Here is a 12,804-nt window from a genome sequence, read left to right as displayed (position 1 = left end):
AGCAGAACAATATAGGTTCCAGTCCCTAATAATTTATCCAAGTGAGTTTGTGAACAATTTTGTTTGGGATTTGTGAAACCCCCTCTTCTAAAAATGATCACCTTGGGCTTTAAGAGCTTGCCTAATCTAGAAGAAGAAGAGTTTGGATTTCTATCCCCCCTTTCTCTCCTGCAGGAGACTCAAAGGGGCTTACAATCTCCTTGCCCTTCCCCCCTCGCAACAAACACCCTGTGAGGTAGGTGGGGCTGAGAGAGCTCCGAGAAGCTGTGACTAGCCCAAGGTCACCCAGCTGGCGTGTGTGGGAGTGTGTACAGGCTAATCTGAATTCCCCAGATAAGCCTCCACAGCTCAGGCGGCAGAGCTGGGAATCAAGCCCGGTTCCTCCAGATTAAATAAACGAGCTCTTAACCTCCTATGCCACTACTGCTCCTAAATTGTTAATTTTGGTTCCAAAGATATTTACAGAAATACCACACTAACAGTTCTGTGTAGCAATTAGAGGGTGGGCCCAGGCTAAAGGAGACATGTGTTCGAATCCCCACTCTACCATGGAAGTTTGTTGGGTGCCCTTGGACCATTAATGCGCACACAGATTAGCCTACCTCATAGGGTTGGTGTGAAAATGAAATGGAATGAGAGAAGAGCCCTTCGGGGGAGGGCGGTATACAAACATAATAAATAATAATATAATAATAAGAATGATGTAAGCTACTTTGAGTCCTCCATGGGGAGTTAAATGGGGTATAAACGAAGTAAGTAATAAATCATTCCAGGTCAAACCTCTGTTTTGAAATTACAGATTGCTTTTTGGGATGATAGCAATGTATTTGTCGTCCTGGGAAGCTTTTGTAACTTAGGGCCTTTCCCCACTTACCTTAAGCCAGTGGTGGCGAACCTTTGGCACTCCAGATGTTATAGACTACAATTCCCATCAGCCCCTGCCAGCATGACCAATTGGCCATGCTGGTAGGGGCTGATGGGAATTGTAGTCCATAACATCTGGAGTGCCAAAGGTTCGCCACCACGGCTTTAAGCTCTGCACTACTTGAGGAGAGTAGCGTGGGGTCCCCCGGCACTCCCCACGAGAGGGGCGGCAACAGCGCAGCCGCCCCAACGCGGCTGCTGTCGCGCCCCCTCAGCACGCGGCATCCCTGGTGCTCTTGCAAAGGGGGCGTGGGGACGCCCGGGCGTGCGCCAGGGATGCCGCGTGCTGGGAATTGCGCGCAGCGACGGCGGCCGAGGGAAAAGTGGGGAAAGGTCCTTAGTAGACCCACAAGTTCCCAACATTGTATGCACAAGTGCTTTTGTAAGCTTTGGTGAACCATGTTTTATTTATATGCATCTATTTCTGGTCAGTGACCGCATAAATAAGCTAACTAAGCATGCATAATTGTATGATAAGCAATAAAAGGCAAATGTCTTTGTCTGTGAAATCATCCAACTTTTTTAAAAATTGGACGCTTTGGTATTTTGTATGATCCAGAGTACTTCTGTATCCGTTCTGCATTAATCCTTTTTACTGGCTTGGCCTATTGTAATACTTTGCCTTTTGTATCACTCCTCTTTAAACCCAAAGCTTTTATCAAACATGTTCTGTATCTAATGCCTGTAATTGTAACTTGAGGGTTTATTTGGTAGGCTGTAGAAAAATGGAAAGATGAGAATTAATTTCACTTGCAAGGGTGCCCTCTTGTGGCTGTTCGTAAGTGTTGCATAAGCGTCTGCTTTCGCTTCTGTCTGCCTGTTGGTCGTGCACTGTCCACCATTCTTTTGTGATGGGCTTTTGAACGTTTCAGTACTAACTGTGTAGTTTTAGCTTCAGGTACATATGTGAAGTTGCCTCATGCAGAATCTGATCTTTGGTTTATGAATGTCATAGGATCATAGAGTTGGAAGAGACCACAACCCCCTACATTGCAGGAACACACAATCAAAGAACTACCAACGTATGTTAATCCAGCCTCTGGTTAAAAACCTCCAAAGAAGGAGACTCCACCACTCTCCGAGGCAGTGAATTCCACTGTCTAACAGCCCTGATGGTCAGGAGATTCTTCCTAATGTTTAGGTGGAATCTCTTTTCCTTCACCTTGAAACCATTACTCCGTGTCCTAGTCGTTGAAGCAGCGGAAAACAAGCTTTCTCTCTCTTCAACATGACATCCCTTCAAATATCTAAACATGGCTATCATGTCACTTCTTAACCTTCTCTTCACCAAATTAAACATCCCTAGCTCCCTAAGTCTCTCCTCGTAGGGCATGGGTTCCAAACCTTTTACCATTTTGGTCACCCTCCTCTGGATCTGTTTCAGCTTGTCATATCCTTCTTGAACTGTGGTGCCCAGAAGTGTACACAATATTCCAGGTGAGGTCTAACCAATGCAGAATAGAGAGGTACAATTACATCCCTTGATCTTGACACTATACTCATAAGAACATAAGGAAGAGCCGGCTGGATCAGACCAAAGTCCATCTAGTCCAGCACTCTGCTACTCGCAGTGGCCCACCAGATGCCTGTGCGAAATCACACGCAGGACGTGAAAGCAATACTTCTATGGATACAGGCCAAAATCGCATTGGCATTCTTGGCCGCCGCATCACACTGCTGACTCATGTTTAGTTTATGGTCTACTGAGACTCCCAGATCCCTTTTGCGTGCACTGTTGTCAAGCCAGGTGTCACCCATCTACTTGTCAATATTTTCCTCTGGCAGAGTTGCTACGCATAGGCAGTCAATGACAAATGACAGTTTGAAAACCTTACAGGGTTGCCATCGTCGGCTGTGACTTGATAGTGCCTTCCACCACCGTGAATGTGTGTCAGGGCTGACCTGAGTGGCCCAGGCTAGCACGGGCTCATTACATCTCAGAAGCTAAGCAGGGTCAGTCCTGGTTAGTATTGGGATGGGAGACCACCCAGGAAGTCCAGGATTTCTACAAGGAAAGAGGCAATGGCAAACCACCTCTGCCCATCCCTTGCCTTGAAAGCCCTTCAGGGATGCCATAAGATGCTAAGTAGGGCTGGTCTTGGTTAGTATTTGAATGGGAGACCACCAAGGAAGTCCAGGGTGGCTATGCAGAAGCAGGCAATGGCAAACCACCTTTGAACATCTCTTGCCTTGAAAACCCATTACAGCTTGTCAGTATCCCTCTTGAATTGCAGCACCTGGAACTGGACACAATGCAGAGTAGAGTGGTACAATTACTTCCTCAATCTAGACACTATACTCCCATTGATGCAGCCCAGAATCGCATTGGCTTTTGTGGCTGCTGCATCACACTGCTGACTCATGTTCAGTTTGTGGTCTACTAAGACTCCCAGATCCCTTACACATGTAGCGTTGTCAAGCCAGGTGTTCCTCATCCTATATCTGTGCATTTCATTTTTTTTCCTGCCAAAGTGTAGTATCTTACATTTATCTCCGTTGAAAATAAGTCTGTTAGTTTTGGCCCAGCTCTCTAATCTGTTCAGGACATTTTGAATTCTGATCCTGTCCTCTGGGGGGGTGGGGGGGGGGGGGGATTAGCCAGACTTCCTAATTTGGTGGCATCTGCAAAGAGTCACTTCTCTCCAGGATGAAGATGAGCCATTGGTGAGCACCCTTTGGGTTCGGTCAGTCAACCAATGACAAGTACAGTAGCATTGTCTAGCCCACAGTTTACCAGCTTGCTTGCAAGATGTCATGGAGCACCTTGTCAAAAGCCTTACTGAAGTCAAGGCATTGTTCATCCACAGTTTGTCTTCCAAACTTGTCTCTCTATCAAGAAAGAGATCAGATTAGTCTGTGACAGTGATAGTGCATGGGCCTCTGTGAATCCAGATAATTATATATAGTAAACACGTTTGTTTGTACTTAGCAAACGTGTTTGGGAAGAATGAATGTGTGGTGTGTGTATCATTTGTGCCATGAGATCACTTCTGATTTAGGGTGACCTTGTGAATGAAGGGCCTTCAGAATTTCCTGTTATTAACAACCGTGCTCAGGTCTTGCAAACCACGGAGCTGTGACTTGCTTTATCGAGTCAACCCATGTCATGTTGAGCCTGCAACTTTTCCTAGCATTATTGCCCTTTCCAATGAGTCCTGTCTTCCTTCTCATGATGGGACCAGACTCTGATAGCCTCAGCTTAAGCCTTTTTAACATCTTGGGAGAATTCAGGTTTGATTTGATCTGGAAATGTATGGGGTACCTGTATATTTTATTGCATTGCGGAACTTGAGGGAATGTATGTATGGTGCATTTTCTGATCTGCTTAGCTGTCTGTATCCAGTGCCTTCCAACCATATCTTAGGACCCAAACTAAACTCTGGAAGAGAGCAGAATCTCTCTGGCCCTTCTCATTTTAACTGCTAGAGGGCAGCAGTAGCCATTTAAACCTCACCAGACAGCTTTCATCACTATGGGGAGCGCTGTTTTATTCCATCCATGTGCTATAACTGCTTGTATGTTTGGAATTCTTCTAGGACCATGATGGCGAACCTATGGCACTCCAGATGTTCATGAACCACAATTGCTGGCAGGGGCTGATGGGAATTGTAGTTGTTGAACGTCTGGAGTGCCATAGGTTCGCCACCACCGTTCTAGGAAGATGCACATCAAACAGTGCGTCCCAAATTCATACAAGAAGGAGAAAAGGTTTTTTTTAAAAAAACGATTGCCACCTGACTAAAGATTCAAGCGCTCTTTTAAGGAAAAACACAAAACTCCCCTTTGTTGAAAAAGTGCTTGGTCAGTTTCTTCCCAGGTTTTTTTTTTTAACCGTCGTTGGATGGAAGCGCTTGAAACACTTGTCACAGTCCTGACTTGTGGTGACAAAAAGAGATTGTTTGTGCATGTCGGGGGCATATGGCAGGATTTAATTTTCTGAACTTTGGATCCTTCTAAACTGACAGCAGCTAGACTGTGTATGAGCATGGGCGACTCAAATGTTGCATTTGTTTCTGCCTGTTTCCATGGAATGAATCCCCGCTTGATGCATTCAGTTACAAGTTACAGTGAACATACGTCTTGTCCATGAAGTTTTAATTGGTAATCATAATAATTTATAATTCCTAGCATCAAGTGTCAGAAGGAGAGGGGTGGCATATTAACTTCTTCTTCTTCTTCTTCTTCTTCTTCTTCTTCTTCTTCTTCTTCTTCTTCTTCTTCTTCTTCTTCTTCTTCTTCTTCTTCTTCTTCTTCTTCTTCTTCGTTCTTCTTGTTCTTCTTTTTTTCTTCTTGTTCTTCTTTTTCACAACCATATCAATATTAATTACAATCATATATATCACCATAAAACATTTAAAAAGTTCAGCAAATTACCACAGCTCGGCTAAGATGACGATAAATCCAGTCCTATGAGGGTTGGAAATTATTTTCCCGAAACAAAATGGTAAAGAAAGGGAACGGGGAGAAAGGAAGACCAGATAGTACCATAGCTGCCTCAACAATGCGCCTGGTGGAACAGCTCTGTTTTTCAGACCCTGCGGAATTGTGTAAGATACCACAGAGCCTGGTCTCACTAGAGTCCCGTGGTGGCGAACCTTTGGCACTCCAGATGTTATGGACTACAATTCCCATCAGCCCCTGCCAGCATGGCCAATTGGCCTAATTTCCCATGGATCAGGAACCACCAGTGCATTACTATTCACCTATTGAAGGGCTCTTTGGGGCTAAAAACACACACTCTCTCTTTCCTTCTTTCTCCATGCTTTATGGTTCTGTCCTTCCATCATTCCGTCCGTCCGTCCGTCCGTCCGTCCGTCCGTCCTTCCTTCCTTCCTTCCTTCCTTCCTTCCTTCCTTCCTTCCTTCCTTCCTTCCTTCCTTCCTTCCTTCCTTCCTTCCTTCCTTCCTTCCTTCCGATTTGAGGAGTTGTTCACCATGGCCAAGCCTTAAGAAATTACATTTTTCTCCTGTGCTCAGAAGTGGTCGTCCACACTCCACCATCTCTGGATTCTGTCACTTCATACTCCCACACACGCCAGCTGGGTGAGCTTGGGCTAGTCACAGCTTCTCGGAGCTCTCTCAGCCCCACCTACCTCACAGGGTGTTTGTTGTGAGGGGGGAAGGGCAAGGAGATTGCAAGCCCCTTTGAGTCTCCTGCAGGAGAGAAAGGGGGGATATAAATCCAAACTCTTCTTCTTCTTCTTCTTCTTGAGTGTTCCAGAGTAGGACTCAGGTGGGAGGTCTCAGGTAGGGTCGCCAACCTCCAGGTGGTGGCTGGAGAGCTCCTGGGATTACCACTGATCTGCCGATGACAGAGAGCAGTTTCCCCTGGAGACAGTGGCTGCTTTGAAGGGTGGCTTGTCTGGCAGTATGCCCTGCTCAGGTACCTCCCCTCCCCAAACCCCGCCCTCCCGAGGCTCCACCCCCAAAACCTTTAGCATCCCTAGCATCAAGTGGTATATATTAGCTGGGTCTCTTCCGCACATGCAGAATAATGCAGATTCAATCCACTTTCACAACTGTTTGAAAGTGGATTTTGCTGTACCGCACAGTGAAATCCAGCTGCAAAGTGCATTGACAGTGCATTATTTTGCGTGTGCGGAAGGGGTCCTGGTGTATGGGTCACACATGCTCCCCTTTTTTCAGATAAACAATGGCAGGGTGCAGGAGCAGCAGTGGCGTAGGAGGTTAAGAGCTCGTGTATCTAATCTGGAGGAACCGGGTTTGATTCCCAGCTCTGCCGTCTGAGCTGTGGAGGCTTATCTGGGGAATTCAGATTAGCCTGGGCACTCCCACACACGCCAGCTGGGTGACCTTGGGCTAGTCACAGCTTCTCAGAGCTCTCTCAGCCCCACCTACCTCACATGGTGTTTGTTGTGAGGGGGGAAGGGCAAGGAGATTGTAAGCCCCTTTGAGTCTCCTGCAGGAGAGAAAGGGGGGATATAAATCCAAACTCCTCCTCCTCCTCCTCCTCCTCCTCCTCTTCTTCTTCTTCTTCTTCTTCTTCTTGGTTCACTTGACTAGTTCTATTTTTAAAAAAAGTAAATGCCGTTTGCTCAGATTTAATGTTAAGCCCGTTGTCTTGGCTGTCTTAAAGGTATGCATTGCTGTTTTCAGGCAATTGATGTTTCTTTATTTCTCTGGTTCCATGTTTAGCTGGAAACCATAGATGTGCAGAGGTTGTGTTGGGTTGGAGAAAAGGACTGTGATAAATTCAAGACAAGTGTTTTTTTTAAGTTCATGCATGAACAAAATCCAGGTAGTGTCATTTATCAAGGTAACAACGTGTTGCGTTGTCCAAGACGTTCGCTGTCGGAAGCAACTGGCCGTTGTGGGTTTTCCGGACTGTGTGGCCACGGCCTGGTAGTTTTTGTTCCTAATGTTTCGCTCACATCGATGGCTATCATATGTGTTATTTTGGCCACCTGAGCGGCCCAGACTGGCCAAAGAAGACCCGGGTTGTTATGCAGAGGAAAGCAGTGGCAAACAACTTCTGTTCCTCTCTTGCCTAGAAAATCACCATGAAGGCTTGCCATAATAAGAAGAGGAGTTTGGATTTATACCCCACCTTTCTCTCCTATAAGGAGACTCAAGGTGGCCTACAAGCTCCTTTCCCTTCCTCTCCCCACAACAGACACCTTGTGAGGTTGGTGGGGCTGAGAGAGTTCCGAAGAACTGTGACTAGCCCAAGGTCACCCAGCAGGAATGTAGGAGCGCAGAAACACATCTGGTTCACCAGATAAGCCTCCGCCACTCAGGTGGAGGAGTGGGGAATCAAACCCAGTTTTCCAGATTGGAGTCCACCTGCTCTTACCCACTACACCATGCCGCAACTTTGCTGCTCTTAATAACTCATTTAATCAATGTTGAGGGACTTTTTGGTTGCATCTGGGAAACCCACTTTAAGTAAACGTCTCATTGTCTGCAAAACTGCCAGTTTTAAAGTTCAAGCCCGTCTGCCGGTTGAAACTGAGGCCTATCATTGGTATCTCCTCAGAGCAGCTGACTCGTCCGCCCGTTTGCTTCTCCCTTTTCCTCCCGCTTGCCTAGTTGAGATGTTACTTGGGTGACAGTTTTTTCTTTGGCTGGAGTTGTGGGGGGGGGGGGAATGAGGGACCCCCTCCTCGTTCCTCTCCTTACTTTTCTCTCTCTCCCCCCCTCTGTCCGCCTCTCAATTATCTGTGCCCCCTCCCAATTAACGTTCTACTAACTTGACACTTCTCCCCCCCCTTTTTGCCTTTGTCAATTGCCGTCCCCCCTTTCTTTCCTATTAATTCCAGACATTAATATTTTCTTTCACGCAAGTGCCGCCGTTCACCCGTGAAACAGTTTCAACATTATGTAGCTGTCAAGATACCTAGGGATTACCCGGCGTGCTTTGCCTCCGTAAGTGACACCGTAGAGGACCGGTGGTGAGATGTTTATTTTGAGAGTAAGCTGACAAGCATGAAGTCCGGATCCCAGGAAGGCAATCTCATTTAATTAAAAGACTCTTTCATTACAGCTCTCCTCCCCGTACCCCCCCTTTCCTCTGTACGGTGTATTCTTCTTTGTGTTTTTTTTTAAAGAAAGAAATCTGTATCGGAATGGTTGTTAAAGCTTGCTTCGCATGGCTGGTGTTGTTTTACAGCGAGGGACGGGGGGCGGCGGATTCCGACAACCATGAAACTTTAATGTTGTTACAAGAAAATGCCGGCGATCCCTGCGGAGATGTTCTCTCTTTACAAGAAGAGCGGGAGGGGGTGGTGTCGAGATTAATATTGCAGGAGGCCAAAACGTATTGTGCTGCGTTGTCCCATTCCGCTGAACTAACGGGGACATAATCCGTCATGGATGAATGGCCGTCCCCCTTAGTGGAGCGGAATGGTCCAATATGGCCCATTGTCTGAGCCATCGTTTTTGGGAAGACCCGCTCTCCTGAACATCTCTCCTTTGTTTCCGATCCTGCTGAGTGGCGGATTTTGGATCTCCTGCCTGCGTCGCTCGGTTCGCAGTTTCCGTCTGCGTGTTCCTCTGCTTGTCTCGCCTCTCCGTTGCCTCTTCTCACATCCGTCGTCGTTAATAGTTGAGGGACACTTTTAATACGCTGGCAGCTTTGGCTTATCGGGATGATAAAGGTGGTCTCTCTTTCTCTCTGGTGTCTCGTGCATCTCTTGTCTGTTGCCTTTGTTTATAGAAGGGAGCAAATGGGCTTGGAATATGCAAGTAAAGTTAACAAAAGGAGCACACAATGAATTGTTCGCCCCGTCTTATTTTCAAACTCCCTCTGAAGGTTATTGGCATTATTTCAGACTTGGTATTATCTCTGTTCTCTCGTGGATTGCAATATTTTCTCTCTGTGTGTGTTTTGGATGAGGCCGTACGTTCAGTTAGGGCAGTGGTGGCAAACCTTTGGCACTCCAGATGTTATGGACTACAATTCCCATCAGCCCCTGCCAGCATGGCCAATTGGCTGATGGGAATTGTAGTCCATAACATCTGGAGTGCCAAAGGTTCGCCACCACGGAGTTAGGGGAAGCCACTCCCCACAAAGGATTCCACAGAATTAGACACGTCTTGTTTGTTCCAGGGCAAGTCTGGGCTATTGTAATGGCCCAGGAGGAAGCCGACAGACTGCCAGGGTTAGAGGCTACTAGTGGCAGTGCCATAGGACCACCTGCTGACTGGCCTTGTGTGGCCATTGGACACATCCAAGCTGAGCGGCTTTCTACAACACACAGATCCGGCGGTGGCAGCTCAGAAAGCGGCCCACCAGAGCAACCAGTCAGTGCCTGTCCCGGCTTCTGGGGTGGGGTTTCTGGGCCAAGAGTTCTCAGGACCCCTCCCCCTTCTCTGGTTACTACCAAGCCCCTGTGTCGATCTCTGTGCCTTCCTTCCCTCTAAACTAAAACTCTTTAGTTTGGAGAGGAGACGTCTGAGGGGGGATATGATTGAAGTCTATAAAATTTTGCATGGGGTAGAAAATGTCGACTGAGAGAATTTTTTCTCTCTTTCTCACAATACTAGAACCAGGGGGCATCCATTGAAAATGCTGGGGGGAAGAATTAGGACTAATAAAAGGAAACACTTCTTCACGCAACGTGTGATTGGTGTTTGGAATACGCTGCCACAGGAGGTGGTGATAGTTACTAACCTGGCTAGCTTTAAAAAGGGCTTGGACAGATTTATGGAGAAGTCGATATATGGCTCCCAATCTTGATCCTCCATGATCTCAGATTGCAAATGCCTTAGCAGACCAGGTGCTCGGGAGCAGCAGCAGCAGCAGGTCATTGCTTTCACATCCTGCATGTGAGCTCCCAAAGGCGCCTGGTGGTAGCGAATAGCAGAGTGCTGGACTAGATGGACTCTGGTCTGATCCAGCAGGCTAGTTCTTATGTTCTTATGTTCCCACACCCCCTTGCCTCCTGCCTGCTTGTGGGTCCTTCCTGTGTGCCTGTTGCAAAACCTCTGACTGGCAACGCTTAGAGCTTTCAGTATCTGCTAGAAATACTTCTACTAAACCTAATGCAAATGTAGAGCGGATGATGCACAGATATAACAACAACCGAAATCCCAAATATGTACCCAAAGCACTGTCGTTGACGCAGAGAACTATACAAAACGCTGCCATACAATGAATTCAATTTCACATGAACAGTCCACTGTCTTTCCAAAAGCTCATTTAAAGCCTAGTATGCAGTAAATACCATACAGCATGCAAAAGAATTATTTCATCCTTAATGCCGATTAATAACTGTCCCTTATTTCGTCTTTACATTCAGGTTGAACTCAAAAGCACCCGGGGGGGGGGGGTGTCACCTTTCTCCATGCTTTATGGTTCCTTCCTTCCTTCCTTCCTTCCTTCCTTCCTTCCTTCCTTCCTTCCTTCCTTCCTTCCTTCCTTCCTTCCTTCCTTCCTTCCTTCCTTCCTTCCTTCCTTCCTTCCTTCCTTCCTTCCTTCCTTCCTTCCTTCCTTCCTTCCTTCCTTCCTTCCTTCCTTCCTTCCTTCCTTCCTTCCTTCCTTCCTTCCTTCCCTCCCTCCCTCCCTCCCTCCCTCCCTCCCTCCCTCCCTCCCTGAAAGAAGAGAAGCCCATTGCAGTAACTCATACAGTGACACAACAGGTCTTCCTCCCCTGAGGACTGACAATATTGGGTTGCCTCTTCATCTACAGTTATTGGAGCATATTGGAGCATTCAGTCATTCCCAATATAGCATTTATTTGCCCTCAAATAAATACGTTTGGGAGTGGTCCAAGGCTAGACCACTGACTCAATGCAGAGGAGCAGCAGCAGCAGCTGTTTGCAACTGTTTTGTGACCTTTCTAAGGCTCTTTACTATGGCCCAGGGGTCTGCAACCTGCAGCTCTCCAGATGTTCATGGACTACAATTTGGACCACTCCCACACCTGGAGAGCCGCAGGTTGCAGACCCCTTTATGGCCCCTCTGCCACAGTGTATAGTGTAGAAATGACCAAATGCAGCTGTTAACGAAGGCTTTCCCCTTTCGATTACCTCCTTTTTATTTCTCATTAAGGTACAAGCGATCCATATGTGAAGTTTAAGGTGAACGGGAAAACATTATACAAAAGCAAAGTCATCTACAAGAATTTGAACCCTGTTTGGGATGAAGTGGTCGTACTTCCGATACAGTCCCTGGATCGGAAGCTTCGTGTCAAGGTAACGTTGAGCTCAGAGCCACTGTCGAATTTTCAGCCATAGTGAAATTCTGGGTCTGGTTTGGAGGTTCCTGATGGAGTGAAATATCGTGCAAGTGTCACGAATGAAGGAACATAGGGTGGCAACTGAAAGATGTTTAAATTAGCAGAGCTTGAGAAATAGTCAGTTACTTCTATTTATTTTAGTCCACCTTTGTCAACTGAGACTTAAGGCAAACCACATGTTCTAAGTCTGGGGTCTGCAACCTGCGGCTCTCCAGATGTTCATGGACTACAATTCCCATCAATGGCCAATTGAACATCTGGAGAGCCGCAGGTTGCAGACCCCTGTTCTAAGTTAATCTGAATTGCCCAGTTCTCGTCAGATCTCAGAAGCTAAGCAGGGTTGGCCCTGGTTAGTGCCTGAATAGGAGACCACCAAGGAAGTCGTAGAATCATAGAGTTGGAAGGGACCACCAGCACCATCAAGTCCAACCCCCTGCCATGCAGGAACACACAAGTCTAAGGTCGCTATGCAGAGGAAAGCAATGGCAAACGATCTTTGTTCACCTCTTGCATCCACCTCGATGGCCCAGGTTAGCCTGATCTCATCAGATCTCGGGAGCTAAGCAGGGTTGGCCCTGGCTAGTGCTTGGATGAAAGACCACCAAAGAAGTCCGGGGTTTCCATGCAGGGGAAGGCAGTGGCAAACCACCTCTGTTAGTCTCTTGAACATCTTACTGGACTGCCATAAGTCAGCTGTGACTTGGTGGTACTTTACACACCCAAGCAAATGCCACCAAACATCTTGAGACATCAAATTAGCAAAGCAATAAGACTAGGATTACCACATTTAGAAAAATGCAAAAAAAAGTATTCATCATGAGATGTCAGAAATACAGAAAAAAGTGTTACAAAAGGAGAAAACTGTGCTGGTTGCTGTACTTTGACCTTATTTTTTCATATTTATTTATTTGTTTGTTTATAATGAATGAATGAATGAATGAATGAATGAATGAATGAATGAATGAATGAATTATTTATAGGCCTCATGACAGGCTTAGTTCAATTTACAATGAAAAATCCCAATAAATTTAACAGTCAGTTCCCACCATCATAATATATGTCCAGTGGTGCCATAATCAATTTGAATTTGAACATATAAACATCTGCCTAGTTAGAATCCACTATCTGTATTTGGTGAAGTGAGCTTTAGTCACCCTGATCGGTTGCTGGAATCAAAAGCT

General features: G+C 46.5%; 1 protein-coding gene across 1 annotated transcript in view; it reads left to right on the top strand.

The window, feature by feature from the left end:
• The window catches only part of MCTP2 (multiple C2 and transmembrane domain containing 2), a 163,161-nt gene that overhangs the window by 68,241 nt on the left and 82,116 nt on the right, over window positions 1-12,804 (top strand). The window contains exon 5 of the mRNA XM_048482131.1: window positions 11,437-11,579. Coding sequence (XP_048338088.1) covers window positions 11,437-11,579 — 143 coding nt within the window. The remainder of the gene's footprint in view (window positions 1-11,436; window positions 11,580-12,804) is intronic.

Source organism: Sphaerodactylus townsendi, linkage group LG17 (genome assembly GCF_021028975.2).
Source record: "Sphaerodactylus townsendi isolate TG3544 linkage group LG17, MPM_Stown_v2.3, whole genome shotgun sequence".
NCBI lineage: Eukaryota > Metazoa > Chordata > Lepidosauria > Squamata > Sphaerodactylidae > Sphaerodactylus > Sphaerodactylus townsendi.
Note: the sequence above shows the minus strand (reverse complement) of the source record. Positions and strands in the feature narration are given on the sequence as shown.